The sequence below is a fragment of the Acomys minous genome (assembly GCF_964271855.1).
Source record: "Acomys minous genome assembly, chromosome: 1".
Lineage (NCBI taxonomy): Eukaryota > Metazoa > Chordata > Mammalia > Rodentia > Muridae > Acomys > Acomys minous.
The window spans coordinates 111705654-111726914 of NC_140483.1; the positions used below are offsets into that span (position 1 = coordinate 111705654).

A 21261-nucleotide genomic window follows, 5' to 3' on the forward strand; every position below is an offset into this window, starting at 1 on the left:
TAAGAGCGTTGGTTGCTCTTCCAGAGGACCTGGGTTCAGTTCCCAGAACCCATGTGGAAGCTCACAACTGTTTGTAACAGCCTCCACTGACATACATACAGGCAAAACACACCAATGCACATAAATGATATTAGATCAATTACCTTAGGGAAAGAGATTTAGTGTCAGAAAACATAAATATTTCCACAGCATAGTAATCAAATATTAAGTCTGAAGAGCACCAATTAAGTAAATGGCCTGCATTAGCAGACTCAGACACAAACACAACTTTAAAAAAATACATAGTCATTTGTTACATTTTTAGTCTGTGCATAAAGATGTCATTGAAGGATTAAATAGAAACATATGAAATCATTTGTTCATTTATTCATTAATATTTTGTCAAATTTGGTATTCTATACACTATGATGTTTATTCCATTTTCATTCTATTAGATTACATATTTATAAAAATATCCAACTTATTTTATGAAGAAATTAAATATTTCTGAAAAAGAATCATTTTATTACTGCTCTTTAACAACTCTGAAGAAACTCTTTCCAGTCACTCGGCTACTTCAACACTTTTGCTCAGTGCCAGCTTCTAAAGCTCCAGTTCACACTGTTCTGTTCCACAGAACATCACTTCACCCTGTTACATAGGATACAAACTTTTTTTGTAATAAACATGTTTCTCTTTGATACAGAATAATTTTCACCCTTCCCAGCAATCACGCAAATATATTAAAAATGTAACCTTCAAAAGGCGCACACATTTACACTTTCAATTCTTTATTGTCTTAAAATTGTACAGGTCCTTTACAATACAGAATTTTGTAGTTTAAATGACCTCTGAATGTTAATGTACAATGAATATCTTTTTCTGAAGCTCAACCATGAAATACGAGTTCATCAATATGATTATTTGACTCAGTCCTAAGATGCTGAGAAGTCTGAGTCCTGCACTTGAAAACATGAGTGGTGCAGACTCCTCTTCTCTGGAAAGCCCAGATGATCTGTGTGAAAAGTGCTTTTGAAGATTGCTCATTATTTATGGCTGATCTTAAAGTCAGTCAAATTACACTGTTATTTTTTTTTTGAAACATTAAAGGGTATTTTTAAAAAACGAATAATGAATTTACTTTAGCAGTCTTCTGAGGCAAACTCAAAATTACGATTATCTGCATGCAATAACACTCCTCTTTAAATAGTTTGGAAGATTTATACATTTTATAAAGAACGTGTTAAAGAGTGCAAGGACTCTTGAGTTCACAAGAGGACAAATGCTGGTAACAACACTGATATCTATTCAGCTAATGTTTATTAACAGGCAATTAATGAGGCTAGTCACAAGCCACAGTGCAGGCTCTGCCCTTGGAGAACATCTAGTTTGGTCCGCATTTCTAGTTATTTGGGTGGAAACAAAACAAAACCATTTCAATTCAGCCAAGAATTTTAATAAATTTATTATTCCTAAGATGTAGCCACTTAAAAGGTAAGTGCAGTCCACAAGTGAAGTATATTGTCATGATGACTTCTGTAAAAAGGATGATCAGTCGTTTTTGGAGTGATTCATGAGCACTAGAGGACAAATCGGAAAATGGTATCATCTGTAGAGATTTCTTCTGTAGCTATACTTTCTTATTCCATGACACAGCTTTCACTCTGTAAAACTTTGTCCCCAAAGGAACTTTAAATCTGTTTTGTGCCTAAGAAGGAAAGAAAACAGGGAATCACTGAATGACCGAACCAAATTACACAACTGTTCTTCTACCGTACTGCTTAGTGCTGGAGTACTGGGAGGGTTGTGAAGTGGAGTCGTTATTCTCTATCGAAGCACAAAAGAGATGCTTCTGACTAAGTGAGAAAACACTGGGTAACTAACACTGATGTGCACACACATGTGCAAGGAGGGGGGGTAGAAGAGTGTAGCACCCTTTAATACAGTCTGAATAATATATATGTCAGTTGCCCTGCAACTCACTGTGCAGACTAGACTGGCTTCAAATTTGCAGCGTTCCTCCTGCCCCTGCCTCAGAAAGGGTGGAATAAACAGGTGCATAAATTTATAGCTCATGATGGCTCAACTAGTGATCCTTTTGTCTCTGCCTTGGCTTCTCAAGTGCTTTGACTACAGGTATACTGCCAATCCTGGCTTGTAGTTTTATTTTAAGCCTCCAAATAAAGATTTGAAAGCATCTTTCATCAGTGAGGTAGCATATGAAAAATGAATACAAACCATCTCTAATACAGAGTTCACTGCTGCTAGTAGTTATGGAGTGTGCTTTCAACATGAGTTATACTAGCTGTTCTCCTTTGTAGGTGAATGGACCATTGGCAATCTACCTCTTCTATCTGAAGGTAATAGCAATATTTATATGATTTCTGGCTTAAACTCAATTTAACAAAAAACAAGTTATAGGTGAGCACAAATCTGAAAATACTGGAACCATTTCCATATAATAAAATTCCCAGTTTTACTATTACAGGGTATAGTTCTTACCTTTTTGGCTTGACAGTATTCCTTTTCCATTACTTTTCCAAGGACCCAGGGTCTTCTAGACGTACCTGAAGCTAAAGAATAAATTGTTCGTTTATTTTTCAAAGTTCATTCATGAAAAAAAGAACCTCAGAATCAAAACAGTAATGGAGTTCTCATAAAAATGTGTAAAGATTTGTAAAAACACTGAACTCACTGAAAAAATTGTATTAAAAAAAAAGCGTCAAAGGTGAGGCACCAGAGTATGTGAGAAAGTAATATCCCACTCTCCACTCTACTGTGGAGACAGTCATAGGGGAGGGGAATAAGGGGAAAATGGGAGGGAGGGAAGAATGGGAGGATACAAGGGATGGGATAACCATTGAGATGTAACAAGAATAAATTAATAAAGGAGGAAAAAAAATTAAAAAAAAAAACCAAATAATCAACAACAGAAAATGATGTTTAAAAAAAAAAAGCGTGCTTTAAAAGTGTTCCTTACTCAGGGAACACTAGTGATCTAAGTAGCAGTCATGACCAATAACTAATCCCACACTGCCACCTCCTGAAAGAACCACGATGAGCCACTTCTAGGGTCTAAGTGAAGAACACTTCAGGGTGGGTTGGAACCTGCACAATTGGGCCCAGTAAGCTATCAATAATGGAAAAAAGCAAATTAAGTCTATATACAAGTGGACTTTCTGTGCACAGAGACCAAGAACAATGGAGAGTACAAGAACACTAACGAGAGAGGCAAGCACTTTCTTTTAAAATTCATTGTAGTAGTTGCACCCATTTTCAGATTTACATGTTTAGAAATATACATAGGAAATAATGCACATAAGACAAAATGCTAGCAGTTGAACCTGGGTAAATATGTGGATTTTCTATGTCTTATACATCTTTTTTGCTTTGTTTTTTAAGATTTATTATTTATACAGTATTCTGCCCTCACATGTGCCTGCAAGCCAGAAGATGGCACCAGATCTCAGTATGGTTGGTTGTGAGCCACCATGTGCTTGCTGGGAATTGAACTCAGGACCTTAGGAAGAGTAGACAGTACTCTTAACCTCTGAGCCATCCCTCCAGTGCAGATCTTCATATAGTTTTTACAGAATTATTTTCATCTAAAAATGTAAGGAGCTGGGATACAACTTGGACACAAGACACAAGATTTGATCCCCAGACTGTGAAAGCCAAAACCTCTACAAGCAAATATAACATTTAAACAAGAACAAGGCCAGAAAGGAAATGCGGGCAGGTATTGTGCTTCATGCCTGTAAACCCAGCACTGGAGGAGTACAGAGAGATGGATCCAGGAGCTCAAGACCAAACTCAGATTCAGGGCAGTTTGGTACCAGTCTGGGATATATGACACTCTGTGTCAAAAGGCCAAAAAATAAACAATAAGAAAAATGTTGCCTACTTCATAAATTTCAACATGAAAATAAATTAAGTTGTATCCTTCTCACTGTTCATGGTTATGTAAGATATTCTCGATAGCTCATTCATCACACGCCAGGAGCAGTCAAGTGACACTGCCCTCGCCCAGGAACAAGGATTTGTTTACAGTTCATTCCAAATAAGCACATATGGATAAACTGGTGTGTCTTTTCCTTTTTTGTTTTTAAAATGGGTTTCTCTGTGTAACCCTGGCTGTACTGGAACACATTCTGGCCTAGAACTCAGAGATCTGCCTATTTCTGCTGAGACCAAGTGCTAGAATCAAAGGCATGTTCCACCATGCTTATCTTGGTAAAATGATTTTCTAAGCAGTTCTATTTAGTCTAAGAATTCCAGAATAGCCATTCTTTTCTCTTTGAACTCTTTAATGATCTAACATAAAATGGGCATTGTTACTCAGTATGTTTAACAAAGCTCATTGTTTCTATAAAACAAAGCCCCACAAAACAATAATGATGATGATGAATCAATGAACAAAATGAAAAACAAGGTAGAAAAAAATCATAAAGAGTATAGGAAAGACACAAACTACTTATTTGACAAATATTGGTACTATCTCTGAGAAAATAAGCATATACTAATTGTCAACAGAATGAACGTGAGAATTCTGGTGGTGTTATTGCAATGATGTTTGAATGCATTCTGGTCAGCGGATCCACTGTAGAACAGTATAATCAAATTTACAATTATCAATTATGTCCATTAAAATTATGTAGCTAGTGTAGATTTCATAAAGAACTTTAAGCAGATTTCCCTCCTAATGACTTAATTTGTTTTATAATACAGAACAGGATGGAATAAGTGTCCTCCATTCAAGATCAATACTTTAGAACAGTATTTGGCACTTACCTCCCTCACCTGGTTTGAGATCCAGAGCAGGAAGAGACTCTGAATGCAGAAAATATAAAGTAGGACTAACAGTAAACAACACATAATTGTCATGCCGCTCATCTAGGATGATGAGAACCAAATCTCCCACCTGAAAACTAAGGAGAGGTAGGTTATTGTCCTAGAGAGAGTCCATCATATGCAATACAAACGTCAGAGTATCCAGCTAGCTCTGAATCTGTGGGTTCTGTACGCTGGACTCAACCAATGACTCAGGCAGAACTGTTGGGGAAAGAAGGCCTGTCTCTGCACTGAGCTGTTCACAGAAGCGTCCCCTGTCACGCTGCCTGCCCACTGAGGGCGTGCTGGTCCCTGCAAGTCTCTTTCATATAACTGTACAAATGTAGAAGGCATACTATACTGCCAGCAACTTTTAGAGGTCAAAATTTACCTTAATAAAATTTACATTATCTAATTAAAGTGGGGAAACTGCATGGGGTAGAAAACAATACTTGGTTACAGGATAATTTTTTCCCCTAATCTTTCATTTCATACCAAGAAACATTCCTGGCATTGAATTCTTAAATGTGACACTTCGTTTCAAAGGAAAAAGCAACTGAACTTAGTTTATGTGCTTAATGAGGCCTCAGAAAGCCTCAGTGTTGATCTTATGGATCAGATGAAGAAACAGTTACAACTGCCTACATGCACACTTAACCTACTGTCTATGTCTCAAACCTGCTCAAACATAACAGGTTCTGAAGATCAGCCCAGATTTTAGTTACTCGAGTAATTTTATGTACTCCGTTCTCCAGCTGACAAAGTCAGCTATGAAGCTTTTTTAAAGACAGTATATTGTTATGTGGCATAAGCTGACCTTTGACTTGCAATGATTTCCTGCCTTCGCTTAATCAGCACAGGGACTGCAGGCAGATGCTACAAGCATAGTCTAGGAGAGTTTTAAATAATACTACTATGATGGGATAAGCATCCTGATTGTGTCAAGGTTCTCCTTGTCATAGGTAATCTATTGTATACGTGTGTAATAATATAAATGTATATGTACAAAAATAAAATAATTTTTAAAAAAAGAAAGAAAGAAAATCAAGTAAGAACCTGGTATGGTGGCGCACGCCTTTAATCTCAGTACTTGAGAGGCAGAGGCAAGCAGATTTCTGTGAGTTCGAGGCCACCCTGGTCTACAAAGTGAGTTCTAGGACAGCCAGGGCTACACAGAGAAACCCTGTTTTGAAAAAACAAAACAAAACAAAACAAACAAAAATCAAGTAAGTATGTGTATAAAAGTCACTAACTCATGCTCTCAATAGCCAGAGTTCCTGAACTGCTCCTGTCAAACAACCCAGGGGAGATACAATTACTTCTATGTGTTTCATCTAGTAAAGCTATAATGCTAAACTTCCAATGGATGAAAATTTCTAAGTATTCTCTGAATTTCCTACACATAAAATAAATATAAAACAGAGGAAAGCACAGCAACCTAAAGTCAAGATCTTTTACTATGAAATGTGGGCTAAGAACATAAGAATGTCTTCAAAATGAACAGCAGCTGAATGTTAGCCAGCGTTGAGAAAAGCTTCAAGGGTTTCTGTGTGAAAGACAGAACTCTAATGGAGTGATTCACGGTACAGTCCCCAAGGCACCTTGCCTTCCAGTGGGCTTTAATGCTACCGCTACCATTATGCACAAGACATTCGATTCAATGAGCATAGATCTAATGATCACCGTGAATGCATGTAACACATTTTCATTTGCTTCAAAAACCACAAATAAAAATGAAATACTTACTCTCTAATGGCTATTTTTTCAGAATGCCTTGAAGATACTGAGGACAAGCTCTGAGACATCTAGGAAAAAAATAAATAAATCCATTCATGTATGAGCTATGAGCTACACACATTTAAAGCACCATACTCACCAAAAAGGTCTGCTGTTCCACACAGTTCAATCTATGCTCAAGCTGAAAAGTCCACTCCTAAATACATTACTTATTAATTCATCCACTCTGTTCCAAACACTATCTGAGTAGAAGGCCTAACAGCTTTCAGAGATTTGACAGAATTAACCAGAAAAATGACACATATTCTACCAGTGAAGTTAAAACTATTTAGCCATTTTTAACATATGATCAATTTCATTCAAATGTTTTAAAAGCTCACTCTGTAAGAAAGGGTCTAAGTTTGGAGAACAACGTTGTTTTGTGAAGACAGTAAATGTGTAGGAAAACACACTTGTCTGGACACCGGCTCTAGTGCATACACTAGCTCTCTGGGTCATGTGGGAGCATTTCTACTCCTCTGGTTACTACTATTCTAGGCACTAGAACAAAGCAGTTTAAAAATGTTTCTTGAACTCAACTGCCTTATATGAAAGAAAACCAACAAAATATTAGTAAAAATCTCAGCCATAATAGGGCTTATATTCCCTTTGGGACACTACATAAAATTAGCCACTCTTCTTTAACGCCCTGTACTATCTATCAGTATAGAACACCTAATTTGTGTTGTCTCTGTGAAGGCGAGAGAGGCTGGAAATGGTAACATACACCTAGCTGGAACCCCCACATTTTGGAGGTAGAACTATGCATTCCATGTCACCTACACAGAGATCCTGTCTCAAAACCCAGCAAAAGAAAACAAAAAGGCGGTGCTCCACTGCCACTTCTATTTAATTATTTGTTGATTTGTATGTTTGTTTTTGAGACAGGGTCACTCGATGTAGCCCAGGTTGTCCTGGAACTCTCTATGTAAACCACACGGGCCCTGACTCCTGATTGCTGGGATTAATGGTTCACTGTTACCATACTTACTAAAATAATCATTAGCAGGAGCCAGTGGAAGGGCTCACTTGGTAAAAGTGCTTGTCACATAAGCCCTGATGACCTAAGTTCGCTCCTTGGAACCACGGTAAAGGAGAGAAACAACTTTTACCTCCTGTGATATGTGGGCATTTATTTTTGTTTAAACCACTGAACATAAACCTGAAACTATGTGTCTCCTTTAAAATACACAATTATCAGAAAATAATGGTTGTAGGTGCCAGGCATACAATCTGATTCAGAGGGAAGTTAAATAATTGCTGCATTAAAACATGACTGCCTCTAGAGTGGGCTGCTGCAGGAATTTAAAAGTCACAGGGCAGCTGGGCATAGCGGCATACTCCTGTAATCTCAGCACTCTGGGAGGCAGAGGCAGGTAAGTTCTAGGCAAGCGTGGTCTATAAGTGGTCCAGGACAGTGACTGCTACACAGAGAAGCCTGTCTGGTGGGGGTGGGGGAAGGTCAGGGCACAGCCATTATCTTCACTTACACATATTCAGAGTATATGTCAGTGTTACAAAGAACTTCTAACTCACTAAATTAAACATGCAAAGACTACAAGCATAAATATGGAATCCAAAGAAATAACAGATTTCTTTAATAATAAATACTATATTCATTTTTTTTTTTAATGTCATAGTAAGGCAGTCAGCCTACTTGGTTCAATTCTCATGAGGATACACTTATTTTTAAGTCAAGAATAGGATAGGGGCTAGAGAGATGGCTCAGTGGTTAAGAGCACTTGCTGTTCTTGCAGAGGATTTGAGTTCAGTCCCAGCATCCACATGATGGGTCACGAAGCACTCACAAGGTACACATACATATATTCAGGTAAAACATTCATACACATAAAACAAAAGTCTAGAAAAGGGGGTGGGGTGGCTCTATAATCAATCAATGGACCTGACTCCAATCCCTAGAGAACGACTGATGATCAATGTGTAAAATGGCTGAAGAAATATTAGCATAACTAAATCACACACATTCTGGGATAGCAAGATGACAGAGCAGGTTAAAGGCATGTGCTACTAAGCCTATGGACCTGGGTTCAATCCCCAAACCGAAGAAGCGGCAAAAAACTTATTTTTGAAAGCTGTCGTTCAATTTCCTTACTCACATCATGGTGGCACACATGCTCCCTTCTCAGCTTATATACGCATTTTTTAAAAATTAGAAAAACATATATCCTTCAGGTACATGATGTCCATACCAAACTACTAAATACTTTTTTAAAAAGAGACATAACCAGAAAACTCTTACCAGTCTTTGATTTAACCGCTTGTTTTCTTCCTCTTTCAACTGCAATGTCTATAGGTAAAAGAGAGACCGTGGTTTATCCTTGAATGGTTAGCAAGGCTCTCATTTAACGGAGTTTGAGTGCGGAGAGTCTATTCTCACTCCTCTGACCACTTTAATGAGAACAGGAACACTGCACTCACTCTCCTAAGACGGGCCTCCTTACCTTTTCAAATTTTGTCATTAGCTGTGTTATTTATAAACACACAATATCTACATTTATCTCCCAATATTTGCTAGTTTAGAGGTTGGACCTCCACTTACAATGTATTGCTACATATTGTGTGATTCTAATGAGCTTAGTCACAAAACAAAAGATGGCTAATACATTTGAGTAAAATTGGGCAGTCTGGCTTTGGATTATTGTCACATATCTAAACTTGTAAAGAGTAAAGACACTGGTAAGAAAAATCTTCGTGATCCAAAGAATGAAAAAACTAGCCATTGACAGTTCATTCTGTTTTCAAAGTACTTCTGCCTCATAAATTGTCAAATGTGTATGTTCTTAGTTATATGGTCTATGTGTGTTTCTGTGGGTGCATGTATACAATTTGTATACAACTAGAAGGGAGCTCCTTACTGCCAACTTTGTCTTGCTCACTCAATATTTATTAAACACTTAATGACTTCAAACATCATTACTTTTTCTTATATTCTTGCTCATCTCAAAATTCACTCCTGTTGAAAATCTTAATGATATTACACTACTGACTTCTGAGCTGTTATTAAGTAAAGCCATTATCTTATGTGCTGAATTTATAAAATATATCATTTCTGCCTTCTACAGATGTCAGTCCCAGGTGACGTTAGACAGAGAGACCTGAACCTACAACTATCCCACCACTAGGAGCACAAATGACTTCTCAAACACCACAGTTAAAGCTAATCATAAAAGCCTTAACTCATCGATGCCCACCCAGATGCAATGTTTGGAGGTAAAAAGCATTTACATGTTTTCCCAGGGTCACCCATCGTATTACACAGCACTTCACAGTCTGCTCACCCGTTCTAGGAGCATGATCCTCTGCTTCTCTTCAGACAGCGTATTTTCTCTAAAAGTGAGAGAGTGGTTGTTCTTAAACTGTAAGCGCTTTCATAGAATGTACACTCTGAACTGCACATCATCAACAAGAGTTTTCAGAACTTTATCTGGGTGTAGTGGTGCGTGCCTTTAATCCCAGCACTTGGGAAGCTGAGGCAGGCATACATCTGTGAGCTCAAGGCCAGGCTGGTCTACATGGACTACATAGAAAGACGCAATCTCAATGAAACAAAACCTCAGAGGCTTAAATATTAATTCAGATAACTTTAGTAGGGTAATTACTTATAAGCTGGTACTACATTTTCCAAAGTAACCCACACACTTCCTATTATAAACAATAACTTCATCTTCAAAATTCATATTTTCTCAGCTATTAAGCACTCTTTCCCTATCTAAATTCACCTTGAAGGAATGTATATGAAGTTATATAGCTTTCTCAGAATATTACATTGATTATACCTGGCTTTAGATCTTTGTTTACTCCAAAATGGTCGAATTTCTACTTGTATATCTGCATTATACATAAGTATTAACTTAGGAATATCAATATCTACACATATAGCCAGGCAGTTGTGGCACAGCAGCACTCAGGAGACAGAGGCAGGCAGATCTATGTGAGTTTGAGACTAGCCTGGTCTGTAGAGCAAGTTCCAGGACAGCCAAGGGCTACACAGAGAAACCTTGTTTTGAAAAGCAAAAGACAACTAAAACAAAATAGTCTATACATCTAAATAAAGATGTGTTAAAATTTCCAATTGTAGAAACATCTTTTTGTTAATAAGAAAAGTTGGAAAAACTAATTGTTAAATTTTATTTATTTTTGCTGTACATGTGTTTGTATGGAACTGTGTATATGTGTGAAAACCAAAGGTCAATGATCAGAAGTTTTCATTGAGACTGCTTACTACCTTTTTTGAGTATTCTCACTGACACTAAAGCTCATTAACTCGGCTAGATTAGCTGGCCAATGAGCTGAGGATCTGCCTGCTTCTCTGCCCCACCACCATTTTGTTAGGGTATTAGATGCATGCTCAATGTGCCTGGCCTTACACTGAGCTTTCTATATTGTTTTGTTTTAACTGTCTCTCCTGTACATAGAAGATAGTTGGATTTATTTCTGCATTAATTTCTATTACTTATAATTTCTAATAGCAATTCCCTTAACATGTTCATACACTGTTTTTTAAAACTACACTTCTATATGGGCTAAGAACAATTAGTGAATCTTCTAATTTAATGGGCTAGCACTGCAGCCTTTTTTTTTTTTTTTTTTTAATTTTTAATATGGCCACGGCTAAATTGTTCAGGCTGGCTTTGAACTCACACCGTAGCCCAAGCAGAGCTTTAACTTGGGTTCTCCAACCTTGGCATCCTGCAAAGCTGAGTTTACAGCTTATGCCCAGTGTAGCGCTGACAAATCTAAAGGCCTCTGATGAATTCAATAAAAAGAAAGACCTGCTTACTGGACAGACATCATGCTTGTCTCCATTGCTGAGTCCACTCGTCCTTCATCTGCTGTCTCCACGGCTGACCTCTCTGTCTCACCCGGGAGCTCTGGCGCACAAGCTCCATAAAGCTCTGGGGCTGCAACCATAGGTGCTGAGGGAATAAAGCTGCTAGTGCGCAGTTTACTCACTTCTTCTTCAAGTTTTTTCTTCTCTTCAAGCAAACGAGCTCGATCTTCAGAAAGTGACTCTATCAAATCTAAGACCCCAAGTTCAAAATAGGATCAGTTACTGAAAACACTTCACAAATATTTTAAAATAGTAGTGTAAGTCAAACTAACCTTTATCCCGCTCTTGTTGCTTCATTGTACTTTTTAGCTTATCACTAAGATCATTTATTATGTTTTCTTTCCTCATTTTCTCTCTTGTTAAGACTGTGTTAAAATTGGTCTGAAACAACAGTAATAGTCAGTTATCTGCATACACTAATCAGCCAATGCTATGAATACACTGCAAGTACTCTTTTTCTGAGGTACATTTATGGAGTCACGTGACAGTGAAATACTATGTATTTATTTGTATTCCAGTAAAGGTTATATTTTTTTTGGTTCAAAATTAGTATCCTGAAAACAAATTTTAGTTTCTCATTGTTCTGTATTGTCAGAAGAAAAACATCAGCAAATGCTTGAGATTTTAGAGAAAGAAGTAAAATAATTACTAACAATTTACAGAGTGCTGTTGTATACATGACTTTTTCACCGGGTAATTTTCCTTCCTCTAAAATCTCTTTTCTTTAGCTAGCTCTTAATTACCATACTAGAATGTGATTCTCTTTCTCTCTTATCTGAACATTTGTAATAGCCACTGGACCTCTATAGTGACAAGACTTATTATTCCCTAGGTTTCATCAATTCTCGCTGGATAATGTTCACATATCCAATTGCATAGAGGGACCTTATACGAGAACTGATAATTTTAACTACAGTTTCATTTACAAAGGAGATGAAATTTTTAAAAACATTTTATTTATAGAATTTCATTAAATATATTAATTTATCAAAACATAATATATACATGAGAAAATTGAAAATTATCTAACCTGATTCTTTCCTCTGCTTAGCATTTTCTCAAAACCTTTTAGAAACCCATGAATGGCAATAGAGAGATTTAACAGGAAAATTATTTGGTGGCTTCAGACAGAAATCTAACAGTAAAGAACAAACTAAAACATAGTTTCAGGCTAGTAAGCAAACTGGAAGTACTCTTAAAAGGGAACCTTCACAGTGTAGCTCAGTACTTTTATTATTTTTGCTTACATATAGAAAGTTAGTATGTATAAAGGGAAATTAACCATTGTTTATTTTCATGAATTTGCTATTTCTGTATCATGATTTATAATAAGCAAACTTAGATTAAGCAAAAAGGAGTAAGAAGAACCAGCTGGCATTTTACTTCACACTTTTTTTTTAAACAAAGTTTTAATGTTGGATAACTTGAATAATTTAAAACTAATAGTAAATTTGGATAGTTGTTGCTTTTACAAGTTTGAATTCAGTTACTTCACCTTCTAATTTATTATGTGAATCTGAAATTGATTGTTTTTGTAAAAGAACACAGTGAAAAAATTGCAGCGAAAGAGTCCCAATTATATGTGAAATGAATTGTGTCAAAGAAGCTATAAGCATAGACTCCACATTTCCGTGAGTTGTAAGACATAAAATTGTTACCTATTAATGTGACAGATTATTGTTAAACTTTCTTCTTAAATAAATAAATAAATGCTTTTATCATGAAAAGGTCAGACAAACATTAAGGTCAAGTAAAGGGAACACAAACAGCATACAAGAACCTTCAGCTGCACTGAGAACTAGCTTGGCTGGCTTTTTTCTAATTTTCCTCAGCTCTCAAACACACCTGCTGCTCAGCAATCAAAGATGTTCGGACATTTTGCATTTCTTCATTCTTTCTTTTTTCTTGTTCTTCAAGTTGTTCCAGAAACTTAGCTTTTTCTTCCTGAAGCTTCTCTTGAAGTTCAGCGACTAAGCTTGAAGAATCCTCTCTGGCTGATTCAAAGGCAGGACTTAAAAATTGAAAACACTTTTTAAGAAACAATTACAGATACAATCACAATATCATACCTATCCAATAAACTATCAAATATCATAGGTTATTTACCTCCCAGAAACCTAAGATACATACTTCTGTATGAATCTTGTTCTTCTAACTGAAAAGTAAACTAGGAAGTCTGTGGTATCTGAAATAACATGGCATAATCAGGGCTTCCTTCCGCACATATGAAACCAATGTACTTCTAGGGGACTGAGCAAGACTCAGCCTTTCTATCCCTGTACACTGAAGAGGAAACACATGTCTGGTAACGTCTTAGAAAGTAAAGTTTTACCTTCCATAAAACAGATTTTGGCTTATTGTGATGCCCAATGAATAAATACATGAAGCTAAAACAGAATTCTCCATACAAAGAAAATCTAGGTATTCCTGAACTGATTCATTTTAGTCAAAACTTGCTGATCTTTTAGCAAGGCAGCAGATGAGAATGGTCAAGTGAAACAAAAACAATCTCAGGCGAGGCTACACATTGGTTATTAATTTTAAACCTTAATTTGCTTTCAACTTTCAAAGTATTCCTAAAATACCTCCTTCAAAAGTGATGGTTCATGTCTATAATCCCAGCTCAATTTTTCTCCAAGCTTTCTTATACAAGCCAGCCTCAGCTTTACAAAGTATCAAGTAAGCCTGCACTACATGGCAAGACTCTGTCTCAACTCCTCTCTAGTTAAGTAGTGTTCAGACATCCTACAAAAAAAGAGGCGGTTCTGTGGCTAGAGAACCAACTTTCAGCATGCATTTGCTTGATTTTAAAAGACAATGGAATGTTTCTGGAATAGAGGTGTATTTATAAACAGGGTTTTTAGATTAAAAAGTTTGTTCACACTTTAAAGAGTTTTCTATTATAATTATGGTGTCCGTGAACAATCAATTCTGTAGCAACTAAAACTATACAGAAAAATTACTGGGAACCTTTTATTCATACATCCAAATTTACAAATGAAACTAACTTCAATTTGAACACTCACTCAGGCAAATCTTCCTCATAAGCACTTTGAGATACAGTCTAATTTATGGCTAAGTGCAGAAAGGCTGGAATTTTCTATTTCATATACATAACTAATTAAAAGGTGAAGGACTTATTTTGTTTCTCCTTTGAGTTGAAAGAAATGAACTGTGCAAGTTAAAGCTTTACCAAAGCTAGTGTGCAGTTAGCAGAGCTGTATACTGGATGTGTTGATGAGAAAATATAAAAAGGACTCAGGGCTGCAGTATTGGATAAAACCAGGCATAGGCAGGGCTGAGAGGTAATCCTAATCACCTAATGCACTCCCTGAAGAATGATTCCGACAGCTAGAGGATAAGTGGCAATAATTTAGAATATAGAAGGTCACAGATAGAGCAGATAACCAAGCAGCACATTGTATGGACTGTCCTGAAGTGGGGGCACAGCTGCCAATGACCAGGCATACACTCCAGTTTTACTATAAACAAAATGCTTTCTGAATGACGGCATGACAATGGAGCAGAATGCAGAACAGGTAAGTCTGCAGGAGAGGGGGTTTGGATTACTAAAAATGAAGCAATATAGTTCAAACTGTGTGACTGGGGTTGTACATGTACAAGAGCAAATACCTATCATTTCTAAATGTTCTTCATCTTTGGATTGCCATGTGTACTGCTTCAGGATAAATGCTGAGATGACACAGGTAGAAGAACTGATTCTAGTCAAGCAAGCATGTACTGCTATTACATTTGCTCTCTGTGAAAAGAGCCTAAAGCCTAAGATCCCTCAAACCAAAAGGATTATTCTGAGCAATTAGCACAATGGCCCAGAGGGTGGGGGTGGCTTAAGACGCAGAGACCAGGGGAGAGTCATATCTTCCACTGAAGTACAAGGCCTGGGCCAGCAATCAACTCTGCATCCTTCTTTAGACATCTGGGAGGATACAGTACACCTAAGTAGCCTCCTGAACCCACTGTGGATCACCAAGAAGACATTACATGCTGAGACTAGGTGCCATGTGTAGGCTCAATTTTTTTATCCAATATATTTTATTAACAATTTATTAAACGAACATACGTCACTTATACTCGAATAACCAAAACAATAGGAAAAGAGGATTAAGAAACACAACAACAAAACCATCAGGGTATCAGTTCTGAAGATTGATTCTCCTGACGTAATCAGCAGGATTTCTTCTGCTGAAACCTGGAGTAAGCAAAACCCTGAACCTCAACAAGAGCTGGAGCCCTGAAGCCTTCCCTCGAACGGTTCTCCCTAGGGGCATCTCAAAGTGAAGTGATGAACAGCCAAAACTATCCTAAGTCTCCAAAAAGCCCCGCCTCCAGTTTTCGGCTCGTTTATATAGCTCCTCCCAGAGTCTGCTCATGGGATCTTTGCAGCTGAAAACAATCAAGCTCCCATACCAGGTGGTTGGTCTTCTAATGGATTAACCTCACCTGTTCTCTCACAAGACCATTCCAATCCCACACTTGGGATCCTAAAAAACACGTTTATCTCTCCTTCAGCCATGGGGTTGGAGACTTCTTGCAGAGGACCCAGGTTTGATTCCCAGCACCCACCATAGCAGTTTACAATCACCTCTAATTCCATCTTCTGAACTCTGTAGGCACCAGGCACATATGTGGTGCGCTTAGATGCAGGCAACCAAAACAGTCATACACACAAATTAAATCTTTGTTTTAGCAAGGCAGCAGATGAGAATGGCCAAGTGAAACAAAAACAATCTCAGGCGAGGCTACACATCGGTTATTAATTTTAAACCTTAATTTGCTTTCAACTTTCAAAATATTCCTAAAATACCTCCTTCAAAAGGTATTTTAACACAAATTGTTAAAACAAAACAAGCAAACAAAAAAACAAACCTGGCCACTGGGGTTGGAGGTAACTCCAGTTCCAGGGGATGCAAAACTCTTTTGGCATGTACAGACACACAGATACATATGTGGTACACGGCCGGGCGGTGGCAGCACACGCCTTTAATTCTAGCACTTGGGAGACAGAGGCAGATGGATCTCTAGGAATTGGAGGCCAGCCTGGTCTACAAAGTGAGTTCAGGACAGTCAGAGCTACAGAGAGAGACCCTGTTTTGAAAAACAAAAACAAAAGGTGGTACATGCATGCAGGCAGGATACCAAAACACATAAAAATAAAGATCTTTTTAAAAAGAGACTGATAATGAGAAGACTCTGTGCCAGTAAGTCCCTCACCTGAGCTAGCTACCCTCCAATTTGTAGCTAAATAGACATAAGCAACTTGGCAAAATTCCTATTTGTTTCCTCACTCATGGAACAAGAACTGTGCTCAAAAACATCAAGTAAAATCTAGTAGTCTTATCTATGTGTTCTAGAGCTAGAAGGCAAAGGAAATGAGCAATGGGTTATGAAAAATTCCCATTTTCATAGGGCTAACTCAAACGGAACTTGTCATTTCAAGCCAGCAAGACTCCTACTAACTGGCAGGAAGGCCAGCCTCCCCACATAAGCTCCTATTAGTATAGAAACAGGAACCTAAACCTTCTGTTATGGTAAAAGTGTTAACCTAATGGTCTCTATTCTAACTGTTCAACTTTTGCAAAAGCAGTCACTGGCAACAAAAGCATGAATTTGCATGGCTGTCCAGCAATAAAGCTATATTACAAGACCCCTCACCTGCAGGATCAACGTCTCAAGTCATACAATGGATTCCTGACACTATAGACACTGTGTTTCTATACACACACACACACACACACACACAAAACGAGGTAAAGTTTAATATACAAATTAGGCAAAGAAAATAATTTTGTAGTAAAGTGTAAATGTGCTCTAAAGATCTTCTATCATAATTTACTCACCCTACAGTCAGCACAGATGGGAATATGTACCTGGCGAGATGAAATGAGGTAAATGAAGTGGCCACTGTGTCAGAAAGCAAGGTTCTTCACCTCCATTAGAAGAGGGATCGTGGGCCATAATGCTGCTAGAACTAAGGACAAGATGAGGACGTTTGGGGGTGGGGTATGTGGTTTGTGAGACAATGTACATGTTACTTATGAAGACAATTGGTGGACAGATTCCTAGATTCCATCCTGTCAATCCATGACATAAACGATATGCTGCCTATTTTGATATTATACTAATTCTCCAGTCTTTAGATAGAACCCAGTTAGCAGAAATCAAATGTTTGACTTCAAATTTTTATTAGAAGCTAGCCTTACTGCACAGGTGTCTTAGTGGTTTACTAGCAATGACAAAAGGCATGCCCTACACATACAATTTTTTTGTACTTAGAAGAACTATGCAATTTTTGCCACTCCCCCAAAAAATCTAGTTGGCAGAGATGCTGGTCTGCTTCCTTTTCTGGGCATCATACTGGTCTAACACATTCAAAGGCAAAGACTGGCTAAACCTAGTAATTAGGAGGTAGCAACTACTTAGGCAAGACATGCAGGACAAAAAGGCCATGAGCATGTGTAGTGTTAGTCAGTCCTCTCTCTAAAGAGGCAAAATATTGCCAAGCAAGCCTCTGAATTTTGAGGGTAACTCATTCCTGCTTGAGTATGTTGTTTGTTTTGTTTTGTTTTTCTTTTTCGAGACAGAGTCTCTCTGTGTAGCCTTGGCTGTCCTGGAGTCGCTTTGTAGACCAAGCTGGGCTTGAACTCAGAGATCCGCCTGCCTCTGCTTCCTGAGTGCTGGGATTACAGGCGTGCGCCACCACACCCAGCTGAGTATGTTGTTTTGAGCCATTTACCAAAAACTTATAAAGGCTGCCTATCTGTGCAGGGTCCAAAGCAAAACCCACTGTTTTAGTGGGTACAGATTAGCATGTAAGCTGCTTTCCCTTAGGCCACATACCCTAGTAGATACCTGATGTATGAATGGATGGTGCATAGAAATTTGCTCAGTACTAAAGGCTAATCACAATTAAGACCCGAGAGACTGTGAGCCACTATTTTCCTTTTGCAAAGATTTCAAACTCTCTACTTGATGCTTGGACAGACTACTAACATTACAGTGGTCTTCTAAGTTACTATGAGAGATCATGGCTGCTTATCATAGTTATGTCTACATTAGTTACCTTTCTGTTGCTGTGATAAACAACAGTAAGGCAACTTAAAAGAAGACTATTTTAGCTTATCGTTTGAAAGGACAAGAATTTTTGATGATGGGAGAGGAAGTATGGCACAAGCAGCAGTCATGGTTGCTGGAGATAAACTTGAGAGCTCACACCTTCATGGTGCAGAATGAACTGGAAATGGCACAAGGCCTTTAATCTCAAAACCAGCTCACAGAGTGATACACCTTCTCCAGCAAGGCTGCAGCGCGTAAACCTCCCTAACTGCCACAACTGCCAAAACTGTCACAAACTGGGGACAAAGTGTTGAAGTGCCCAGGATTGTGCGGTTCTCAACCACTGTGCTGTCTTAACTCAGAATTATGAATGCAACACTCTTAACCAAGCATACAGGAGACACGGGTTTCTCCAACTTTGCTTTTTTGGTACCTATAACTGGCACTCAAAATGAGGAGGAAATTGTGCAAGCCTAGCTCCTAATGATTCTGCATAAATGCTGACATCCTTCAAAAGCACAGAGCATACTGCAGAAGAATGGGGCCTGGATAAAGAATTTTCCAGGCCAGGCACGGTAGTGCACACCTTTAATCCCAGCACTTGGGAGGCAGAGGCAGGTGGATATCTATCTATCTTGTTCGAGGCCAGCCTGGTCTACAGAGAGAGTTCTAGGCCAGCCTGGGCTGTTACACAGAGAAACCCTATCTCAAACGCCCTACACCCACCCCCCCACCCCCTAAAGTTTCCAGACAGTGGACTTAGAGGGGAGCTGGATTAAATTGGTGACAAAGCTATTCATAGTGCTATAGAACTGTATTGCTAGCACACAGGAAACTAAAGCAAGATTTTGAGCTCAAGGATAGATGGGACTACATAATGAAGCCCTATATTCCTTTTACCTACACTGAAAAAACAAAGCTGTAAAAGCAGGGGCTAGAGATACAGTTCAGTATTACAACCATTTACCTGCCATGTTCTAGGCTCTGGTTCAATTCTCAGTACTGAAGGGGTAAGGCGTGGCATGGATTTACCTCTGAAAATGGGAATAAAATGTGAATGGCTTTATGTACTCTGAGGATAAATGTTCCAAAGCAAGGAACCTCTTAGGAATTACATTTCAGATGACAGGGTGAGAATCAATTATCATGAAAAGAACAGTCATCTGTCCCCATAGTGTCAGCTGAACTTTTTATACTAAACCCTACTTAAGCCCAAACTATTGTTCCTCTACTTAAGAAAAAATAAAAATAAAAATGCTGTATTGTAATAAGGCCATTCCAGACAAAGATATGTAGCCATAGCCTCGTGTCTATATAAGCCTATATAAAAGCTTTGCCTCATATGTCAATTCCTAAAGCAGTTAGTCTGATAAGACTGTAGTCCAAACTACTGATGACTCATAGAGTGCCATTTTGTAAGGATGAAGTAAAGTCCAAATATAGTAGTGCACTGGGCCAATGACCAGTTTGTGACAATTATAATAATTATTGTTGCAAAGAAAAGCAGCATAATTTTGGTCTATGCTCATTTAGAAAATGATTACTTTTACAGAAAGCACTTCTTGAGGGTAAGTGAAAAGGCTCAGTGGATACAATGCTGATCAAAGTTGGAATCCCCAGAACTAAAGCCAGCTGTGGTAACACACCACTAAGCCAAGAATACCTACTGGCAAGATGGGAGATGAACAAAGAATCCTTGGAGGCTTGTTGCACGGCTAGTTACAGCGAATGGTAGCAACACGAGGCACTGTCCCAATCAACGTGGAAAGCAAGGCTGTCCTTTGATCTCCACACACATGTGGCATAAGGCACATATGACCTCCTCCCCCAAGCATTTCTTCAACTTTGTTATTACTTGGCCACTGAAGGCCAGTGAGTTATACTGAACCCAGTAAGTTAAAATGTAGTCTGCTGTATCGCTGATTTAATTTCATACTGTCTTATAGAATAAGGATAGAAAACACTATTAATACAACATTTTCTGGGGTTTTATAACCCCTTTTCCTACTCCGATAGTTTATGAAATAAGATAATGGTAGTTACCCTGAAATTTTCCCCCAGTTTATAACTTACAGAATTTCAGTGACTGTGACAGAACAAAAGTAAAAGGAACACATGGCCAATCAAAGATGGATAGAATAACATCAATTTGAGTCTTACCTTTAAAAAGAGAGGGGATAAGGAAATCTCAGGATTATGTGGGACAGAAGTTGCATCACGTGAAACAAACATGAGATCAACTAAATTGCTTTTATTTAGACAATCAATGCCGGTAAAGAAATATACACATCTGACTACTAAGTTTAAAGCAGGGTACAATGCTAGCCTGCTCCCCCACAACACTACTACCACCTCTTTTGTAATGTTATACAAAAAAACTTCAAGACAGAGACTTCGTATTTCCAAATATCCCTTGAAGGAAGAACTTCAAGGATAGCATATTAAAAAAAAAAAAAAACAGCTGCAGGGTTTGGAAGAGAGAGGAGAGGCCCAGTCCTATTCTCCAGAAGCAGTAGTGGCCAGTTGTCTCACTGTAACTTCCTGGCATGTGACTGAGAGCTACTCATTTTAGGTTGCAGATTAAGCCAACATTTGGTGCTTTTAGGAGGTTCTTGAGTACTGTGGAAGCTTCCCAGTGAGCCATGGAGAAATCAATTTTGATGAGGGCTTCAAAGAATATCTTCTTGATATTTCACTTAGAGCTTGACAAAGACTCACTAAATATTAGTCTCTTTTAGACTCCAACCTTG

The 21261-nt window shown here is 38.1% G+C and overlaps 1 protein-coding gene across 2 annotated transcripts in view; it reads right to left on the reverse strand.

The window, feature by feature from the left end:
- Positions 1 to 753: 753 nt before the first annotated feature.
- The window catches only part of RB1CC1 (RB1 inducible coiled-coil 1), a 64356-nt gene continuing 43848 nt past the window's right edge, over positions 754 to 21261 (reverse strand). Inside the window, exons 16-24 of one of the 2 annotated variants that reach the window (XM_084784725.1) lie at positions 13283 to 13448; positions 11710 to 11818; positions 11387 to 11627; positions 9885 to 9933; positions 8846 to 8893; positions 6556 to 6614; positions 4780 to 4907; positions 2482 to 2552; positions 754 to 1687 (exon numbers count right to left, since the gene is read on the reverse strand). In XM_084784725.1, coding sequence (XP_084640851.1) covers positions 1610 to 1687; positions 2482 to 2552; positions 4780 to 4907; positions 6556 to 6614; positions 8846 to 8893; positions 9885 to 9933; positions 11387 to 11627; positions 11710 to 11818; positions 13283 to 13448 — 949 coding nt within the window. In that variant the 3' untranslated portion in view covers positions 754 to 1609. Of the gene's footprint in view, positions 1688 to 2481; positions 2553 to 4770; positions 4908 to 6555; positions 6615 to 8845; positions 8894 to 9884; positions 9934 to 11386; positions 11628 to 11709; positions 11819 to 13282; positions 13449 to 21261 lie in introns of both variants that reach the window. The other variant, XM_084784724.1, reaches the window with a different exon arrangement.